This window comes from Falco biarmicus, chromosome 5, assembly GCF_023638135.1.
Source record: "Falco biarmicus isolate bFalBia1 chromosome 5, bFalBia1.pri, whole genome shotgun sequence".
NCBI lineage: Eukaryota > Metazoa > Chordata > Aves > Falconiformes > Falconidae > Falco > Falco biarmicus.
Window position 1 is genome coordinate 24,336,489 of NC_079292.1, and position 18,319 is coordinate 24,354,807.

Here is an 18,319-nt window from a genome sequence, read left to right on the forward strand (position 1 = left end):
TGTCTCCATTACTGCAAGGCAAGTGAGTTGGATACAAGAGGAGTTGATTCTGTGCAACTTAAACTCTGCTTTTTAGATACTAATAGTTATTTTAGATATTCATAGTATTTAGAATCTTCATCAGTCTAGCTAAGACTTGCAAATACAAAAAGGTAGCCTTCACCTGAAAAATAAAAACTGTCACCTCAGCTTCGTATTGCTAAGGGTTCTAGAGTGCTACAAATATGGAGCATAAGAATATATTAACAGAAATAAAGTTTTGTACAAATTATATGATCTAATTTGTTTTTTAGAGGTATGTAAGGCAGGCATTTTGGTACTTGGACAGATTGAAGCAAACAGATAATACAACAGATCCGATAGCCCCTAAACTGATGCATTTGATGTGTTTGGTTGTTGGGTGGTTTGTTTTGTGGTTTGGTGTTTTCTTTTTTCAGGCTTAACTTTCCTTGGCTTACAAAGATAGTAGATAAAACCAGACCAATAAAGTTGATCGTAATCAGTTCTTGCGTTAGTGTTTCCATTTAACATCTCCAAAGTACTTGCTCTGTTTTTTTGTAAAGATGTTGTAGTCTGGTGGTAATCACAGTATAAGTAGTTAATTAACAGGAAATCTCATTTGAGGTTATTTAGTGAAAGGTCATCATTCATCAAGAAATGGGAAACTCAAAGCAGCTCTAATTCTAAAACAGAGTGGAATCTAACACTTCTTTCAGAACTTTGATATTGCAAGTTTAGTTCTTGTACTCATAAAAGTGAGGTTTTTTCCAAAGTGAGTGTCTACAGAGCTCTGAAATGGTAACACAGTATATTCTTAGTATTAAATAACCTAATCAACTTATTTTCTGAGACACTCCCCTCTTATAATAGCCCACCTGTGAAAAAAAAGGAAGAGAAACAGTAGACTCTAGAATTAGACATTTAGGTGCTTTTCTCAGGCTTTTTGTGGGTTTTTCCTCGTTAATGATATTTCTGATATTTTTACTGGTCAGGTCATTTGGGGGTTTATGCCTTGGCATATGACTTTGTTAGTATCTTTATAAATGTCTGTTTAATCTAAGACTTCATTGTGAGCAATTGTGCTTTTTATCCAAAAAAGGATCACATTGATTATGTCCAAGAGAAATGAATCAGACAACTGCTACTAATTGATAACCAGTAATTGGTAATTGTTTTCTACTTTCTCATAGATTTTCTAGGTGTCCTGTATAAAGCATTAATACAGGGGTAAATCAATGTGGAAGAAAGAGCTTTTTCCATAACTGGTGTCCATTTTTAAAATGGGTATTGATTTTTTTTTATTAACCTGGATAATATACACAGTAAAACCAAACTAAAAGGGACCTTTTAATCAGGTTAAACAGGCCATATTCATTTCTCTTTGGAACTATATTTTATTTAGATATTGTGCATTTAATTGTTACTTTTGAAGTGTCAGCTTGCCTGTAACCAGTTGGTACATACCCATTGAAAGAAAAAGTTGGTTTTAAATTTCTGTTCCAAGCTTTGAAGTTGCCAGTGGAGGAAGAAGTCTCAGTTTCTGGAAAAATGCCTCAGAGTTGTCCTAACATTTGCACTTTGTGGTTTTTTTTAATCTGCACAAGGTAGCTAATAGGTTAAAATTCACTAATGTACTTCAAAGTAGTATCAGGTAATTATTTAATACTTCAGCAATATTTGTTAGTAATTTTAAAAATAACATTTTTCATTTAAAGAAATATTAGGAACTGGTGAGTCTCTAATTTAGGCTAGTATTTTTCTGTGTAGATAACTTTTTTCTTCACTAAAACCAAAGGTAGGTTGACATGCCTTCAGCCTAGCTAATACATTGTGCTCCCCTGCCATTTCTTCCTTCTGTTACCTTCTCCATTACGCAGTTTCTCAGTTACTGACTTTTCACAAACCCCAATATTTTCTTTCACCTACACTGGAAAACAGAAGAGACAGGCATGTGCGTACTTGCTCATTCATTCCTTGCTTCTACTGTCTAGCTGGCAGTGTACCATAATCTCTTCTTATTTTCTCCCTGAGTCTTGTCATTGCCAACAGAGATCTCTCCCGGCATACAGAATTGGTTTAAAGGATGTTATTTCATGATGTTTACAAAAATGGACTGTCAGTGTGTTGAATGGCTTTCTTTGCCTTTTCCAGGTGTCAGTAGGGGAGTATGTGGAGCGTGAATACATGGTTTGTTAACTGTTGACAGCAATATTGTCTATTAAAATCATTCATGATTTCCCAGTTTCTTAAAGATTGGGTGGATAACTTACTGAAAGCCTCATGTGCATTTTGTAAATGGCAAAAGATTCTCGTTGAAGTCTCTAGTTTTGCCCTGTGCAAGTTATTGTGAGAGTAGCAGGAGTTTGTTTCTAGCAGATGATGGCTATGTGTCTCCAATGAGATTACCAGAGATTAGAGAACTAGACAGAGCAGACTTTCAAACATAATCTGTTTAAAAGCTTATTCGATTTTCCCCTTCATTTATTCCATCTGTCTGTTTGCTGAGTAATGCAGATTCTTGCACAGGTGGACTGTCAGAAATACTTTCCATTAGATGCACTAACATATGGGCAGAGCTTATGTGGAGGTTCCTATGATGTATTCATAATTATATTTGATACTTAACCAGTAACTTAGCCTGGTAAAGAGCAATTTTGTATCATTAAAAAAATGACATTTTAGAAATTTTTAGCAAATGCCAAAGTACAATACTTACCTAGCCTAAACTGCCTAAAATTTAGATGTCCAGGTCTAAACAGGGTAGTGTAGGCTTCTTTCTACACTCACCTATTTTTTTCTCACTGATCATAAAGTGAAAAACTCCATCCATGGGACAGCTGGTGTAATGTAGGTCAGCTGAGTCACCCTCTTCAGGTTCCTGTCTTCTCTGTAAAAGGATCCTATTATGGCCAGCTTAGACTTCTCAGTGCCTAATTTTAGGACAGGTTTCTTGCTGAGTCTTTAATTGGCAGTAGCATTGTCTGGTTGTTACTATTTCAGGGTAGTTTCATGTTGTGGCTTCTCATATGGTTGTGAAGCTTTGTCCCTGATCACTGATAAAAGAAGTGGTGGCTGATAAGTTTACAAAGAAAAGGTCACAGGCCTTTTTTGTGAGCACCTATGATGGAAAGCATTGCTGGCAGTTGCTTCTGTAAGAACATCTGGAAATGCAAATTCTTATTACGGGGTAGCTTGGATTTGTCGAAGCTGTCTATGCAATTTAGTAACTTTTTACAAATTAGCTGTTGTGGAACAAATTGAGTGTTAACCCTGAAGTATTGCCAATTGTAAATAAGATGTCTTTTTTACTACATGGTGGTGAAATATCCTTGTGTAAATTCCTCTTTAAAATGATGCATAGAAAATGTGTTTAACTTTCTTCTGTGTAAAATTACAGAGATGCTGCAGTCTCTGGCACAGCGTCCAGCTCCAGCAAATACTAATCGTGAACGGCGGCCTCGTTACCAGCATCCGAAGGGAGCACCTAACGCAGATCTAATCTTTAAAACTGGTGGGAGGTAGGACAATCTTCTTTTAAATGTGGTAATTCCGGTTCTAGGCAAGTAATTACCTTCATAATTGAAATAGATAATGATCTGTGTACTTGCAAGTGCATTTGTTAGTAGTTTCCATTCTAAAGCACTCTGTTAAAATACTGAGCAGTGTTTTGTGCTTCTAACACGGTGTCTATTAACACCTCCTTGACACAGGTTTGGAAGCCAGAGGATTATTTTTCAGTTGTGAAATGACTGGGAGAATCTGAGCCTCTTTTTTATAGAGGAAAGGATGCAAGTCTGCTTTCTCAGTGAGAGGGGAGAGGATATTATTGAATGTCTAGAGAAATTCTCATTGTGCTTTTTCAGTTTGGTGAATGTGAATTTGAGAGCTATACCTCTGTATTTGAAGCCATGAATGGAAAGTAAATATAGTAAAGGTGGGGAAGGAGGAGGAGAACCATTGATATATGGTGTGTGAGAGCATACCAAAACCAGTATTAACATGAAAAGAATCATTCCAGATTGCCTAATAGTAATTCTGAGACTTTAATGTATCTCAGTGTGTCCTTTCTCACTCAAATTAAGCTTGCAAATAAACTATTAAATTAACCCTGCAGCACAAATTTGAATAGACAGTTTCAGGTGAAACACAGACTGCTTTCATGTTTCTGTTTTCTTTGCAAGTTAATTTTGGCCGTGGACACATAGGAGCAACAACTGGGAAGGGAGAGTTTACCTACTAATGGGTCTGTCTTTGTAAACTACCAATAAGTTAACGTAATATACTAAACCTCTGTTACAGTACCATTACCAAATTCTTTCTGGTACTTTTTTATAGTTACAAAATAACTCTGATGATCACTCACTCTAATGAGACCCTATACAGATACTGCTTGAACAAAACAATCCCTCTGTTTTTTGAAAACAGGCTGCAGTTTAAAATAATATTTTTTTAAAATTAACCAAATATAACTCAATAAAATGATCAGTGCTGTCCTTTTAGCTTTTTCATAGCACTGTGGCCTAATACTGTCACAGGAATAGAAACTATTCAGTTACACTGAATTGCCATATCGGCAGGTGTTTCATAAATAACTGTGCAGCCTTCTCTTCTTTGGGTCATCTTTCCCAAATGCCTTGCAACCTGTATGGGGAGCACACTGCAATTCTTTAAAAACAGCAGCCAGACCTGCAGGTGCAATATTTGCAGGGTTTTTTTAAATGAGTTCTTTTGAAAGCTTTTTGTTTTCAAATGTTTTAGGGAAAATACAGTTTAGGACTTCACTGTAAACTAGGTCAGACATTGTCCAGCAAACAGTTTAAGTAGTGTTTGCTTGTTCAAATAGCTGTGCCGTGTACTTACAATTCTGATGTAGTTTTATATTATGTAATTTACTCTTTGTTCCTTTTAATCTGTAAGCTCCTTAGAGCAGGGACCAGGAAATTTGTTTTAGCAGGCATATTTTATTTGTTGTGTCATGCAGTGCTCAGGCTTGTGGTCATGCATCAGTTGAGCCATCTTAGCCTGTAGTAAGGGAATTTTGCTTTTCTTAACCCCAACTGAAAGATATTTAAGCAGAGATTTTCTTACCAGAGACTGTGGGTCCACCAGTGGCTTACCGCTTCAGGTATAGATTGTCTGTCACCTACGTTTTTAGAGCTTCTGATTTATAGGGAATATTAAAGATTGTCTTCTGACTTTGAAGGGTGGACTGCAGTCTCTGCCCAGACTCCCGTCATGCTTTAGTTAAGAAGTTACCCCGTGGACTTAGAGGACACCAGAGTGTTTCCGATTTGCTGAGAGATCTGAGCTATTAATTTTAGTATCTGTTTAGAGAAGTTTTCACTTTCCTACGGGATGCTGTTATCACTTGTGATGAGTGAGCTGTGTTGCATTGTTTCTTCATATATACGGAAAACTGATAAATTATTTTCTTACAATAGTAACTCGAATTTATTGGAAATAATAATGTATGTTACTTTCTTTAAGGTATGCAACTTTTTATTTTAAATTTTCTGAGGTTAGGGATAATCTGAGCAAATAAATCTCCTTGTTGATTCCACTGTAATGTACAATATGATGGGTTCTGATAGCTGAAGTTGAGATGAGGACTTTCTTGCATTTTAAGTACTGTTGAGTAGAGAAATGTAAAGGTAAAAACACCAAATCCTTTTGTGCTGCTGACATGTCCTAAGCACCATGTTTCAAACATCTTTTAGCAAGTAAAATCCAAATAGACCTATCGTAATGGATGATTCAGAGATTCATGAGGGCAGGACTGGTTGTTCTCTTGTATGTTTTTGGCCTTGAACAGCTGGATCTGGCTTTGCAGTTAGCCCTGCTGTCTGCACAGGATTTGGACTAGATGACCTCCAGAGGGCCCTTGGAACCTAAATTTTTCTGTGATTTCAGTTTGGGCCTAGTGGGGTGCTAAACCAAAACAAACCCAAAAAAAACAAAATCACCCACAGATGTGATGCCTCTTTTGCCTGTGATAAACCCACAGTAAATGAAAGAATTAATTAGTGGCTGTGGCTATATAACATGCACTTTGTTAAAAAACAAGAGAGAAATCTTTCACAGTGTTTACTTTGTGATGTATGTACTTTTTCTATATTGAATTAAATGAAGTGAGATTTACAGACTTTGTCAGATTTCTTCTTATTTAACATGTGCAAAATCCTGGATCAAAAATTGGAGTTTATTGTTATTTGCTTGTAATCGCCTGGTTTAGCCTCAGGTTTTAAGACCTGCTAATCCTGCAAGGAGGAGATTCTTTTTGGGACTCGTACATTCAAGACTGACTGGCCTTAAAGATAATTTACTGTGACTCCTTTGGAAGTAGGGTTCCTTGATTTGCTTCAGCAAACTGGGAAGGCAACACTTTCCACTTTTGCCTTCAGTTCTGTAGCATTTGTGTATTAAAAGAGGACTTTGGCCTCTCACTTCAAAAATATTTTTTTCCTTTCTTTAAAGAGGATGAATACCTGATAAATGGCTTGCTTATAAAGTGAAATGAAAGCAACCACATTTTGTGAAATCTGTTTTAAAACATTGATTACCAAGAATTGCAGTGAGTATTTGACCATAGAGAAAGTGGGCCTTACCAAGGAGGTTTTTTGTCTTGTTAAACCTCTCCTTATTAAAAGCAGTAACCTCAAAACTCACTGCTGTTCTGAAAGTATAGTAAAGAAAGAGGACCTGTTTGTGTCTAAAGGTTCATTGGGATGCAGCACTATGATAAACTAAACGATATTCAAGTTAATTGGTAATTTTACATCTTCTGTTTGCATCTGACTCTTACTTCTGTTTAACCCACTTAATAAATAAAAGTGAAGCATAACGGCAGTAACAGAATGTTAGGATTTTATTAGCTAAATATTCTCATAATGAATAGTATTGCATTAATGCTGAAAAGTCAGAGCATGGGGTAATAAGGAAAAGTGTGAATTTAACACAATTTCCTGTTTCAGCTACTGGACAAACACACTTCATACATCACCTGCCATGTAGCTGATGTATTGACCAATATTGTATTTTGAAGGTTTGAATTCACTTCTTACTGACATACCAGAAGTCTTGGGCAGCCTAAATCCAGTTTCTCTGTTAGTCTCAGTCTGGCTGATTGTCATAGACTACCATTGTCATTTTCTAAAATGAGACAGACTCCTGGGTGTTGGTGTGGCACTGTCTTCAACTAACAAATGTATTTCTTGGTTATTCATGCTGGTTTTGAAATTTTTAGTTGTAATTTTCAATGATCTCTTGTATTCTTTAAAAAAAATAAAATTGAAAGGTCATCACTTTAGCAGTAATATTTTGCTAGTTTCAGAGATTTTTATGATGAAGTGGCTCCCACTTTTACATTCTAGATACAAGTACTAGATACAGATACTAAAGAATTCAGTCATCTATTTAATTGTGTGGTAGCTCAGTTGACCTTACTCTTTGCCATCTTTTTCACTACTAGTTTCATCTTGACCTTTTCTCAGTTGTCATTCTCGATCCTGTACTACATCCTTTTCCCTAATACATACACATGCTAGTGTAGCCTTCCACGAAAGCCATCCAAACTCAGCAGGGAAATTCCAGCCTCCCTCTTCAGCTGTTTTATGGGAGGAAGCCCAGGGTGGGAATATGAAGGGGGTAGGGGGATGGCCAAGTCCTGCAGCGTCTTTTGATGGTCTGCACTGGAATTGAACCAAAAAAAGTAAGAAAAGCCAGGTTCTCAGGTGTTTGTCTTGGCAAGGTGGTGCTTGTTGGGCTCTGCAAATGTAGGTGGGAGTCTAACCCATGTAGCAAAGGTGGAGAGACCCCGATCACAATTAGAGTTTAGAGGGAAAGGAAGGCAAGATTTTATTTATTTGCATACTAGTTTATAATGACTCTTTGTTTAAAAGAGTTATTTCAATAATAATCATACTAATAAAGCAGACAAAAACCTCTGCAGTTTTGTGGCCCTCTGGAAACTACCTTACAATCCTCAAAACACCTTCCTGGTAATAACCCATCTGGCATACTATGACTTTGATTTTATTTAGTCAGGTTATTTAATTTTTGTTGAACAGATGAGAATATAAAAAAGAACTTGCACAACTTAAGATTCTCTTACATAGTTGAGTCTAGCTTTTGTGGATTGTTTGAATCTGTGCTGTTTACAGTATGGAAGTTGGTAATTCAGATTTTGTTAGGAAATGCCATGGGCGTCTTAGTATTTTATTAGTCCGGAAACACATGGTCTGAAATATGATTATTCCAGATAATATATTCTTGCACTGCTAAATTGATAACAGCTGTTTAAAGTCCAGTGCTATTTCTTTGCAATACGAAATGGCTAGGCTCACATTCTACAGAACGTAATTTTCAATTTTGCTGTTGAGAGCATAGTCACATGAGCAGTAGCAAAGTGTTTAGAATGAGTCTAAACACTTTACATTTGTCGATGTTTCTCTCCAGCCCGTATTAAGGTACAGTAAGTCTGTAATCTCTGTTACTGCATTCATTTCTGTCGAATCAAATCACCTCATGGTCTGATACGTGAACATACTTGCGTACTGCCATGGGGAAGACAAGGGATACTTTGTCCAATGCCATAGATGTGTGAGATAGGAAAGAAGCAGACTGTGGCTTGACGAGTGCTTGAATTTAAGTTTCCCAGGATTTACATTGCTATCTGCCAGTATTTTTCTTCTCTTGCCAGTATACAGGAATGCATACGTACTGTCAAAGGGCAGTTTTGTGGGAGGAGAGCTGAGAAAACAAAGATCCGTCTCTGTAAGTTATCTCTGCTGTCGTGCAGGGAGCAGCTTGGAGCAGGAATCTGAACTTCAGATTGTTTTCCCCTCTGAGAAATTGTTTGTCCCCTCCCAAGCTCATGCATCTGAAAGCAAGAAAGTGCTTTCAGCAGAATAAAGCACACAAAGAAAAGAGCTGTTCGTGGAAGAGTGTATGCTTAAAACAGAAAAATAAATTTCAGGTGTTCACTGTATTCCTGTTTGTGGTTAATGTGATTAGGGGAGAGAGGCAACAGAGAGCACCAAAACCGAGATTAGTCATGAAAAGCAAAGCACCAGGTGAGTTCTGAGAGGAGGTGTTCAGAGAAGGAAGGTGCCTGAAATTTGTGAAGAAATACAGTACTTCAGAAATGCATAGGGCATTGTGGATTGATGGAGGACCTGAGGGGATTAGGCAGAAGTGTGCAGTTTAATTTCAAAGGTCTCACATGTTAAGAAATAATAAGGTTTTTTATATAATCTGGACACATCGGTGATGTGCAGAAATTACTTGATTTAATGTACTCTCCTGGGCATGTTTCATCTTAAGCCATAATGTTGTCTTGCTGACTTAGACTCTCCCAACTTCACATGTGCAATAGGTTTGTGATTATTTTGTAGCGTATACTACAGTGTAATGTTTCTGTGCATTTTTATGAGTTCCAGTTTTCTACTGTGGCCATGGTTATGTAAAAGTGTATCTATGTGTTTCTCCATCACATGGAGTATGTAGGCACTATTAATATTTACGCAGTGGCATTGAGAAGCTCACTATACGATTTTTACACAAATTAATAACTGCGTTGGTAGCAGGAAGTAGGGGAGGGGAGTAGATTGCAGAAAAAAAGATATATTTTGCACATAGATTTCAGGATTTTTTTTAATTACAACTGTGTACCAAGTTTGACCTTGCCACAGATACAGGTTTGAATCAAGTTTACTAGTTTGGAGAGAGATGCCATGTGAAATACCTGTGTTTGGAAAAACTACAACTAAGATTTTTATGAGCAGCACCTTGCCGTAATCCACTGAAACACTGCTTACTCTCCCTTACCTGCCACCAACATGCTGGTTTGGATGAGAGTAACTTTTATGAAGTTAAATACACGCAGCTAGTCCTAGCCTTTCCCCTTCCCTTCCCATCAACAGCAGAATTATTTTTTTAAAGGGACATGTAGAGGTAAAAGCATGATTCTGCAATTCATTGATGTTGGAAGTTGTAACATTCTGCAAGTGAAATCTCATTCGACTAAATATATTAAAATTATAATTCCTCTCTTTTGCAAACACATAGCCAGTGTTCCTGATATTGAGTGTGCCACAAAGAATTGGAGTATTATATTATGTTTCACTAAAAGGTGGTTAAAACCAAGTAATAGAAGCAATACTGCAGTAAGTTCTAGTGATGCATCAGCTCAGTACTTCCTGGCAAAAACATACAGTATGTTGAAGTAAAATACACAAATACTGGGTAACATAACAAAGCAATACATAAGAATACAGTATCACTGTGAAAGCTTTATAGTTACTATGTCCAGTTAACATACTTGAAACATTTATCTTGCAAGTTTCTCAATAAAAACTAAGTTTAGATTAAATTACTGTTCCACAAATGCTTGGGGTTTATGCACTAATGTAGAGAAATAGGAACTGTTTCGTTTACATGGTAAAAGACTTGGGTGTGTAGCCCTGGAGCTTTCTTATAATAGTGTCTAATTTTAACTTTGCTTTGTACTACTAGATTTTAATTTGCAGTCTAGAAATCAGATGAAAAGCAGCCCAGGTCCAGTAACCGACAGTGGTGATGAAGTTAGGGATACTGGATTAGCGTTACTGCTAGATTACTCTGGTCTTGTTGAGTCACATGCCTGAAAATTGATGTAACTTTTCAATGGATATTTACGTTCTTAAGAGTAATTAAATGCGACTTTTTCTAGGTTGGGACATGATTTTGTGAACAAGGGATGATTGAAGATTTTAATACAACTGTTGACTCTAGAAAGGTTCTAAATGTTTATTTGACTCTGGAAAGCCCTCTGACATTTCTGCAGTACTTCTAAACATTAAGAAACTGCACAAAAAGATGAAAACGATTTAGTATAACTTGTATTTCAACAAATTGACAAATCAGTTGTGCACTTCAGTAGTTTAGCATCTCATCTGGGAGAATAAGGCAGCTATTTCTGAACAATTTTAGATTCGTCTGCTGAGATTGTATAGGGGACTTTTTCCTGAAACACATTATCTACCTTCTTATATCTGATGTAATCTTTTGAAAAAAATTAGTGCAGGTAATAGAAATACCTAACTTGAATATGTATAGGGTAAAAGAATATCAAAATTGCTAGCAGTTGCTTTCAGTGGTTGCTAACCTGCATAGTACTGGATATATTATAACTAAAGTATTTCTGTTATCTTTCCTTTTCTTAGGAGACGTTGATCCAGCAGCAAGCGTCATTTCATTAGGTCCTGTATCTCTGATGTTGTGGATAGTGGAGTTCTCCAGTGATTAAATGAGAGCAGTGGACACATCTCAGCATGTCAGTCTAGAGCGTTCAGAATCAAAACCTGGGACAGGCTGGGGCCATGGGGCAGAGACAACAGCCTCCCCTCTTCCCCCCCAAATACACACAGAACAAGTGGAAGCTTCCAGTCATGGCCTACCAAAAAAAAAAGAAAAAAAAAAAAAGAAAAAAAATAAAAGGAAAAAAAAAGCTTTTTGTAATGGGAACCACATTGAGGGTTAATCTTTTTGTAAGAGCAGAAGTAAATGAATGAGATGGTTAACTTGACTGGTGAGCAGCTTGGTGAAAACAAAGATCAACCTGAAATTCAGATAAATCACACTGGAATGGAAAAGGTCTTGGACAGCTCAGTATGTGGGAGAACAGAGTTCTAAACTTGGCGCAAGTTACGTTATCTCCGAATCAAGCGCTTTGTGTTGGAAGGATATTCCTTGGGGGCTGCAAATCTACAATAGAAAAATGTAGAGCAAACAGTGAAATCTAAAAGAAGCCCCTGACAAGTAGGTTAACTTATCAAACACTCCTCAGCAATACAGGTTTTGGTTAAGGAATAGCCTTTTGCTGCCAGATGAGCAGGAAGGAGGAGGTGGGAAGGTGTGAAAAACTTAAAGAGGCAAGAAGGTAAAATATCTGTTGAGGTTTAAAATAGAATGTGAAGTTGATTAACACAGGGTGTTGACTTGAACTGCTTGGAACAGCCTGACACCAGCCTAAGGACAGGGATATGGTTGAGCCCATTGTATGTATCATTGAAAACCAAAATGTGCCGGTCAGCGTAACAGAAGGATGTCAAGGAGTGGATCCAAATATTTTGTTGATCTTCATGGGCTGATAAGCCTCTGTGTCTATTGAAACAAACAAAAAGTTTAAAAAACCCACAAGATTTAAGTCTGGAAACAAGTAGAATTTCTATTTTTTCTAAGTAGAAATTGAGGTTTCTTGGTCTGTTTCTGACAATCTGTTATTTATTAGCATAGATTTTTGTTTGCTTTCAGGTAGAGATAGTTAATTGGGTTAAGGAGCTCATCTGTATGTTACTACTAATTTTTTTTCTAGCTCTTTTAAAATCCTTTTTACCACTGTTTTTGGTTTCTGCATGTAGGAAGAGAGACTTGTAAAATGCAACATTTCATACAGAAATGCCGCCCGATCTTCACCAGCTTCAGAAATCTGATCTTTGCCAATGCTGCAATAAAGTGTTGTAATTTAGAATTGGTGTCTGTCTCTTTACGTTGACTTTGTCCTTCTGAAACGATGTTTTGAAGAGTTTGTGATATATCATCAGGCTGTAGCTCGGACAAGTAATGTAAAAACAGATGGCATTTTACCAAAGCAGGAGGATTCCTACCCCAAGAAATGTACTGGAAGCACACCTACCAAATGCAAGGTTTTCTTGTTCAGCAAGGAGTTGTGAAACAGGTCATCGTTTCACATCCCATAAGCTGTCATGCTGACAGTGGCTCTGAAAGAAGTGGCTTAACACCACCTTGTCTGCAGCAGCTTCCTGTTGCCCCCTTGGTGTTGTGTGGAGCCGGGGCTTGCTGCAGCCACCTGGGAAACTGAACTGGAAAACTGGCCTACCTTAATTCAAGTGATGTGGTTTGGACAGAAAGATTCAAGGTTGTTGCAATGTGCCTACTTAACGTTGTGTTCTGTAATCACAAAATTGAACAGTGGGAGTGAACAAAGTGCAAGCGCAGCTTTAAGTCTGCTCCTCTCATTTGTGCGCTGTAACAGCAGTCAGGGTTGGGAGATGTTCAAATCGTTGGAGCGCATTTTCCCCAAGGACACCTCTGCTCAGGCTGCTGGTAGACAACTTCCAGTTTGCAGGGCGTGGCTTGAAGGTTTTACAATGTCATGTGTAGATGCATTTTGCTAGATTGCTGCCGGATATCATTTAGTAAGGAGGCAAGTATCCTGAAAGTGTACAGTCACCTTAAAAACCCCACGTTGTCACAGTTGTTTGCAAATGTCCCTGTGCTTGGAGAAGGTCCTTCACGTGGCATGGCTGTGGGATGTACCTGCCCTACAAGGAGGAGTACATTGTGGGAAGGCCAGGTCTTCGTTTCAACTGTTTCTTTTCCTATGAATTTTTTCCACATAAAATTTATGGGTATGTTTATTAATCACATTTGTAACTCTGAGCTCCTCCAGGAACATCTTCTTACGGCAGTATGACTGTATCCAGCGGGCCAATCCAATTTCCACTTCCCTGATGAAAAATACCTACTAATTCGTAATAGCAAATTAAGCATCTAATTGTGGTTCAAACTGAAGTCAGCTTCCTTTTCTGAAAATGCTGCTTAGTTTCAAAAGCATTTAATTTATCTGAATTGAATAACTGCATAAACATAAAATGTGAGTTCACCTTAGCTGTTTTGTGTGTGTCAATCTAATGTCTTGGATGGAATTTGGATCGATGGAAATACATTTATAAAATTACTCGCTGAAAACAGTTGGTGGTCAGTTGGGGATTTCCTGGACTTCAGGCTGACCTCAAAAATCTTTTGAAGTTTAATTTCAAAATAAATTATTCTGATGGTATGCTGAATAGAAATCTTATGTCAAAAGTCATTGCGAGTGAAACAATGATGTTTGAACATACACAGCAAAAAAAAAATATTTGCATCCTATCTATTCTTTGCTTCTCCGTTGTGCTGGCCCCACAGCCTCACAGATGTGGTGCAGCTAGGTGCCATCCTGCTGCTTGCAGAGCAGTTTTTCCACCCGAGTCACGTACAATTTGTTGCTGTAGGGGTTACAGCACCCCATAGTCATTTTATTTCATTAGATGTCATTGGAATGTCATTTCATTTTATGTCATTAGAATGCTTTGTCATTGTTTAAAGAATATTTAGTTGAAAATGGCGAGGTGAGCAGCCTGCTTTCGGTACAGGAACAGGGAAATAACCTGTATTTTGATCAGTGCTTGTCTTACCTGTGAGTATCGCTGCTTTATCCTGATGACATTTTTATTTTTATTAATGAAGTTTTATCTAATATCATAGATTTGTAGGATGGTTTGGGTGGGAAGGGACCTTAAAGACCATCTAGTTCCATTCCTCTGCCACGGACAGGGTCACCTCCCACCAGCCCAGGTTGCTCCCAGCCCCGTCCAGCCTGGCCTTGAGCACCCCCAGGGATGGGGCACCCACAGCTGCTCTGGGCAGCCTCTGCCAGCGCCTCACCGCCCTCACAGTAAAGAATTTCTTCCCAGTATCCAATCTAAATCTCCCCTCTTTCAGGTTAAAGCCATTCCCCCTTGTCCTGTCGCTGCAGGCCCCTGTAAAACGTCCCTCCCCAGCTTTCTTGCCGGCCCCTTTAGGTACTGGGAGCTGCTCCAAGGTCTCCCCAGAGCCGGCTCTGCTCCAGGCTGAACCACCCCAGCTCTCCCAGCCTGGCCTCACGGCAGAGGGGCTCCAGCCCCCTGAGCATCTCCTCTTTGCCTGGAGTACGGTGACCTGCAGGTGCACCAGGTCACTGGGGGAATCACACCAAGTTCAAGGTGTGGCATTGTTCGATGAGAGAGAGGATGTTCCTCCAGGAATGTTTCTCAAGGGATGCTAGTTAAATATGCTCTTGCAAAGAGTATTTCTAGAGTAGTGTTCCTGAGCATGCATGGAAGTAGTTAAATCTAGGAAAGCATACGTAGATGGAGAAATTCTTTCTTGCATAAAAGATTTCTGTTATCGTTCTCTGGAAAGAATTTGGACTAAAGTCAGGTCTGGATATTTGAAGTTGTGCCTTCACAGATGTGAGGCTTGTTGAGCTGGCTTGCTGACAACCAGAAAGTGTGTTGCATGATGGTACTTCATATATTTTTTCTGTGGCTTTGGTGTTAGATGGTAATCTCTCTTCCTGCAGCTCTCAAGCCCCCAAAGCTCAGGGCAGGGGCTGGGGAAATGAAGGCCTTCCCACTGGAGGAGATCAGGTTTGTGACCAGCTGAAGAACCTGAACATATGTAAGTCCATGGGACCCGATGGGATGCACCCTGGGGCATCCCAGAGGCTGGAGCCCCTCTCCTGTGAGGACAGGCTGAGAGGTGGGGTTCTTCAGCCTGGAGCAGAGCCGGCTCTGGGGAGACCTTACTGCATCCCTTCAGGATATAAAGGGGGCTTCAAGAAAGCTGGAGAGAGACTTAGCAGGGCCCGTAGTGACAGGACAAGAGGCAGCAGTTTAAAAGAGGGGAAATTTAGATGAGGTATCAGGAAGAAACCCTTCCCTGTGAGGGCGGTGAGGCGCTGGCAGAGGCTGCCCAGAGCAGCTGTGGCTGCCCCATCCCTGGGGGTGCTCAAGGCCAGGCTGGACGGGGCTGGGAGCAACCTGGGCTGGTGGGAGGTGTCCCTGCCCGTGGCAGGGGGGTGGACTAGGTGATGTTTAAGGTCCCTTCCCACCCAAACCATTCCAGGATTCATGGGGCGTCACTTGGAAGGCTGTTGAGCTGAGGTACTGTGTTGGTCCTTGCTCCAGGATGGAGCCGAGGTGGCTGGGAAGCTCTTAAATGGGAAAGTGGTGGGTTCACTGGGAATGTCCATAATCACAGGCAACACCTTGAACTCCAGCTGGTGCTGTCTGCTCTCTTTCTCTACCATTGCAATGCTGTAACGTGATAAAAGAAGAAAAGATCTTTTTTCTTCCTGACTTGCTGAGTTTTCAGCTATATGTTGCTATAATTTTATTAACTTTCTAGGCCTTCAAAGGGAAGAACTGTTGTCCTCTTTGTTATGGAGCTAAAAATATATACAAGCACATCGACGCACATGCCGCAGTGCACACACACAGAATGTAATTTTATGTATGTTAAGGCTTAGAAAAGTACTTTTGTATTGTGGAGATTGCCTGATTTGCTCAAGTTTTCAGGTTTTTTTGATTTGCCCTTTCCAGCAAAGCAGTAATTGTGGGCTTGGCAGGGGCAGCGTGATGAGAGCTGCGAGGAGTTACGCTGCTGGACTCGGCAGTTTGCTGATGCAGCCTTCTCTGTGCTTGACGTGGGAACACTTTTGACTTCAGTAAATGTGGTGCTGTCGCAAAGTGCTGACTTGGGGAGATCACCCAGGATGGGCTCGGTCAGCTGGCAGCATAGCTTTTCACAGCTCGTCCAGCTGTTCAGCATCAGCACCGACTCAGGACGGCTGTGACCAAGGGCAAGCCATTAGTAGTCCATGCAGGCTGGACCTGAAGGACCAGCAGCACTGGTGGCACCGGCAGCAGTGGCTGCGCTGCCCGAGCAGGGTTGTTGGGCTGCCGTCAGCTACACACTTGTTATCAAGATGGTCATTGTGCTTTTCTGTCAGAGGGGTATAAATTAAAGTAGATGAATGAAACAGTGAGTAAAAAACTGTGATAGTTACTATTACCCTCAAAATGCGGTGCTGTTGACCACATATCCTAGCCAGGTGAGTGAATATTTTCAAAATAAATATGATAATAATGATACCACAAGCCTGTTGTTGCCCCTTAATAAATATTTTTTTTTCCCTTCCTTTTCAGCTTCACCACTAATTTTTTCCACACTGAGGTTTTTCCTCAGCCACACGCCATTCTGCCCCGCTGAAGATGCTCATCTGAGATGACGCTTCATAGTCTCCTCTCAGAACTCAACTAGAAATAGCTTTTTTCCAACCACTGGTAAGGAGATCCCAATGTGCTGGGAGCAGGAAGCTATTTTGGGCAGGAATCAAACAAGTGAGTAAATGTCAAAACATTTACTTGTATTGTTTGGATTATAAAGTTTGCTTTTAAGTTATTGTTGGGGTATGATTGTGCCATTAAAACACTTGGTGTTTATCTATGTCATTAGAAGAACAAATGGTGTTTTGTTAAAAAGACTCAGTCCTTCCTTCCCTCCCTCCACTGTCTGGATCCAAGCCACCAGGCAAATAAAAAAATGGTTCAGACATTTAAAAAGGAGAAAGAAACTTAGATTTTGCTGATGTTTATTTGTTCTTTGGCATTTACCTGCAAGAAAAAAGTTCCTGTTGCGTGTGGGATAAAGGAGAGTGGCCTTTTCTGCTGGAAACGAGTCAGGGTTGACAGCCCAAGAGCTTGAAAACGTTGTTGTATTTATCTCTGAATTGTCTGCAATTTTTTGGTAGTACCTCAAGGTTGTCTTGGTAAGGACACCCACGTCGCATTCTCACGAATGGGTTTCACAGCCCGAATACTCGTGAGGACCAGGGAAATGATCTTGAATACTGGTGATGCTCTTCTCCACTAAAGGTACCGTGCAGCCCTAGGGTCAGCAGTGCGATGAGAAAGCCAGCGGATGCCTGTATTTTGGGTCACATGGCTGTGGTAGGTACCTGGCTGCGCGCTCTGCTCCATCCATTTGGTGTAAGTGATTGAAGTTTTGGGAAACTTCTGACTTTGGGAAACTACTGATTTTATCTACACGGTGTGAAATCCTTGGCGCTATGTTCGTCCCCAAGAAATAACACCGCTGGCCTGTTCTTGATAGATTACCCAATATGTTAAGGCTGGTTTCATTGCTCAGCTCTGTTTGCAGCAGATACTTGTAGCCAGTTCTCCTCTTGCCATCGGATCCCCCTTGGTAACACGGGGATGGTTTTTGTGGTGGCTTGTCCTAATGGGCTGTCCTTCCCCGCATGGCCCAGGGCCATTCCCGTGTGCTGATTGCCTGAATGCATTTTTATCACTGGCCTTCCAGGCATGACTGCAGGGTGTTCTCTCTGCATCTAAGAAGCTGTATGGCTAAACCTGTTCATGCTGCTGTGTCCTAGGCAAGCTCCATCACACCTGGTGGCTGTTTGGCCACCCCCACTCCTCTGTCCATGTAGGCATCCTGGCAGTGACAGAGGTGAGGACCCTTGTTTCAGGGTAGACAGAGCTTGTTGTAGGAATTCACGTCATCTCACTTATGTATTTAGACCGCAAGTTTCCTTCCCAGACACTGGAACTTGAGCTCTGTGTGCGTGAGAAGGGGTTCCCTCTGTGTACTGCTCTTCCTCAAAATAGGAATTTGAACTGGAAGAAGAAGACCTTAAAATGCAGAAAGCTCCATG

General features: G+C 40.0%; 1 protein-coding gene across 1 annotated transcript in view; it reads left to right on the forward strand.

Annotated features, from left to right (window-relative positions):
* The window catches only part of UPF2 (UPF2 regulator of nonsense mediated mRNA decay), a 68,325-nt gene extending 55,817 nt beyond the window's left edge, over positions 1 to 12,508 (forward strand). The window contains exons 21-22 of the mRNA XM_056339121.1: positions 3,398 to 3,518; positions 11,202 to 12,508. Coding sequence (XP_056195096.1) covers positions 3,398 to 3,518; positions 11,202 to 11,211 — 131 coding nt within the window. The 3' untranslated portion in view covers positions 11,212 to 12,508. The remainder of the gene's footprint in view (positions 1 to 3,397; positions 3,519 to 11,201) is intronic.
* Positions 12,509 to 18,319: the final 5,811 nt, after the last annotated feature.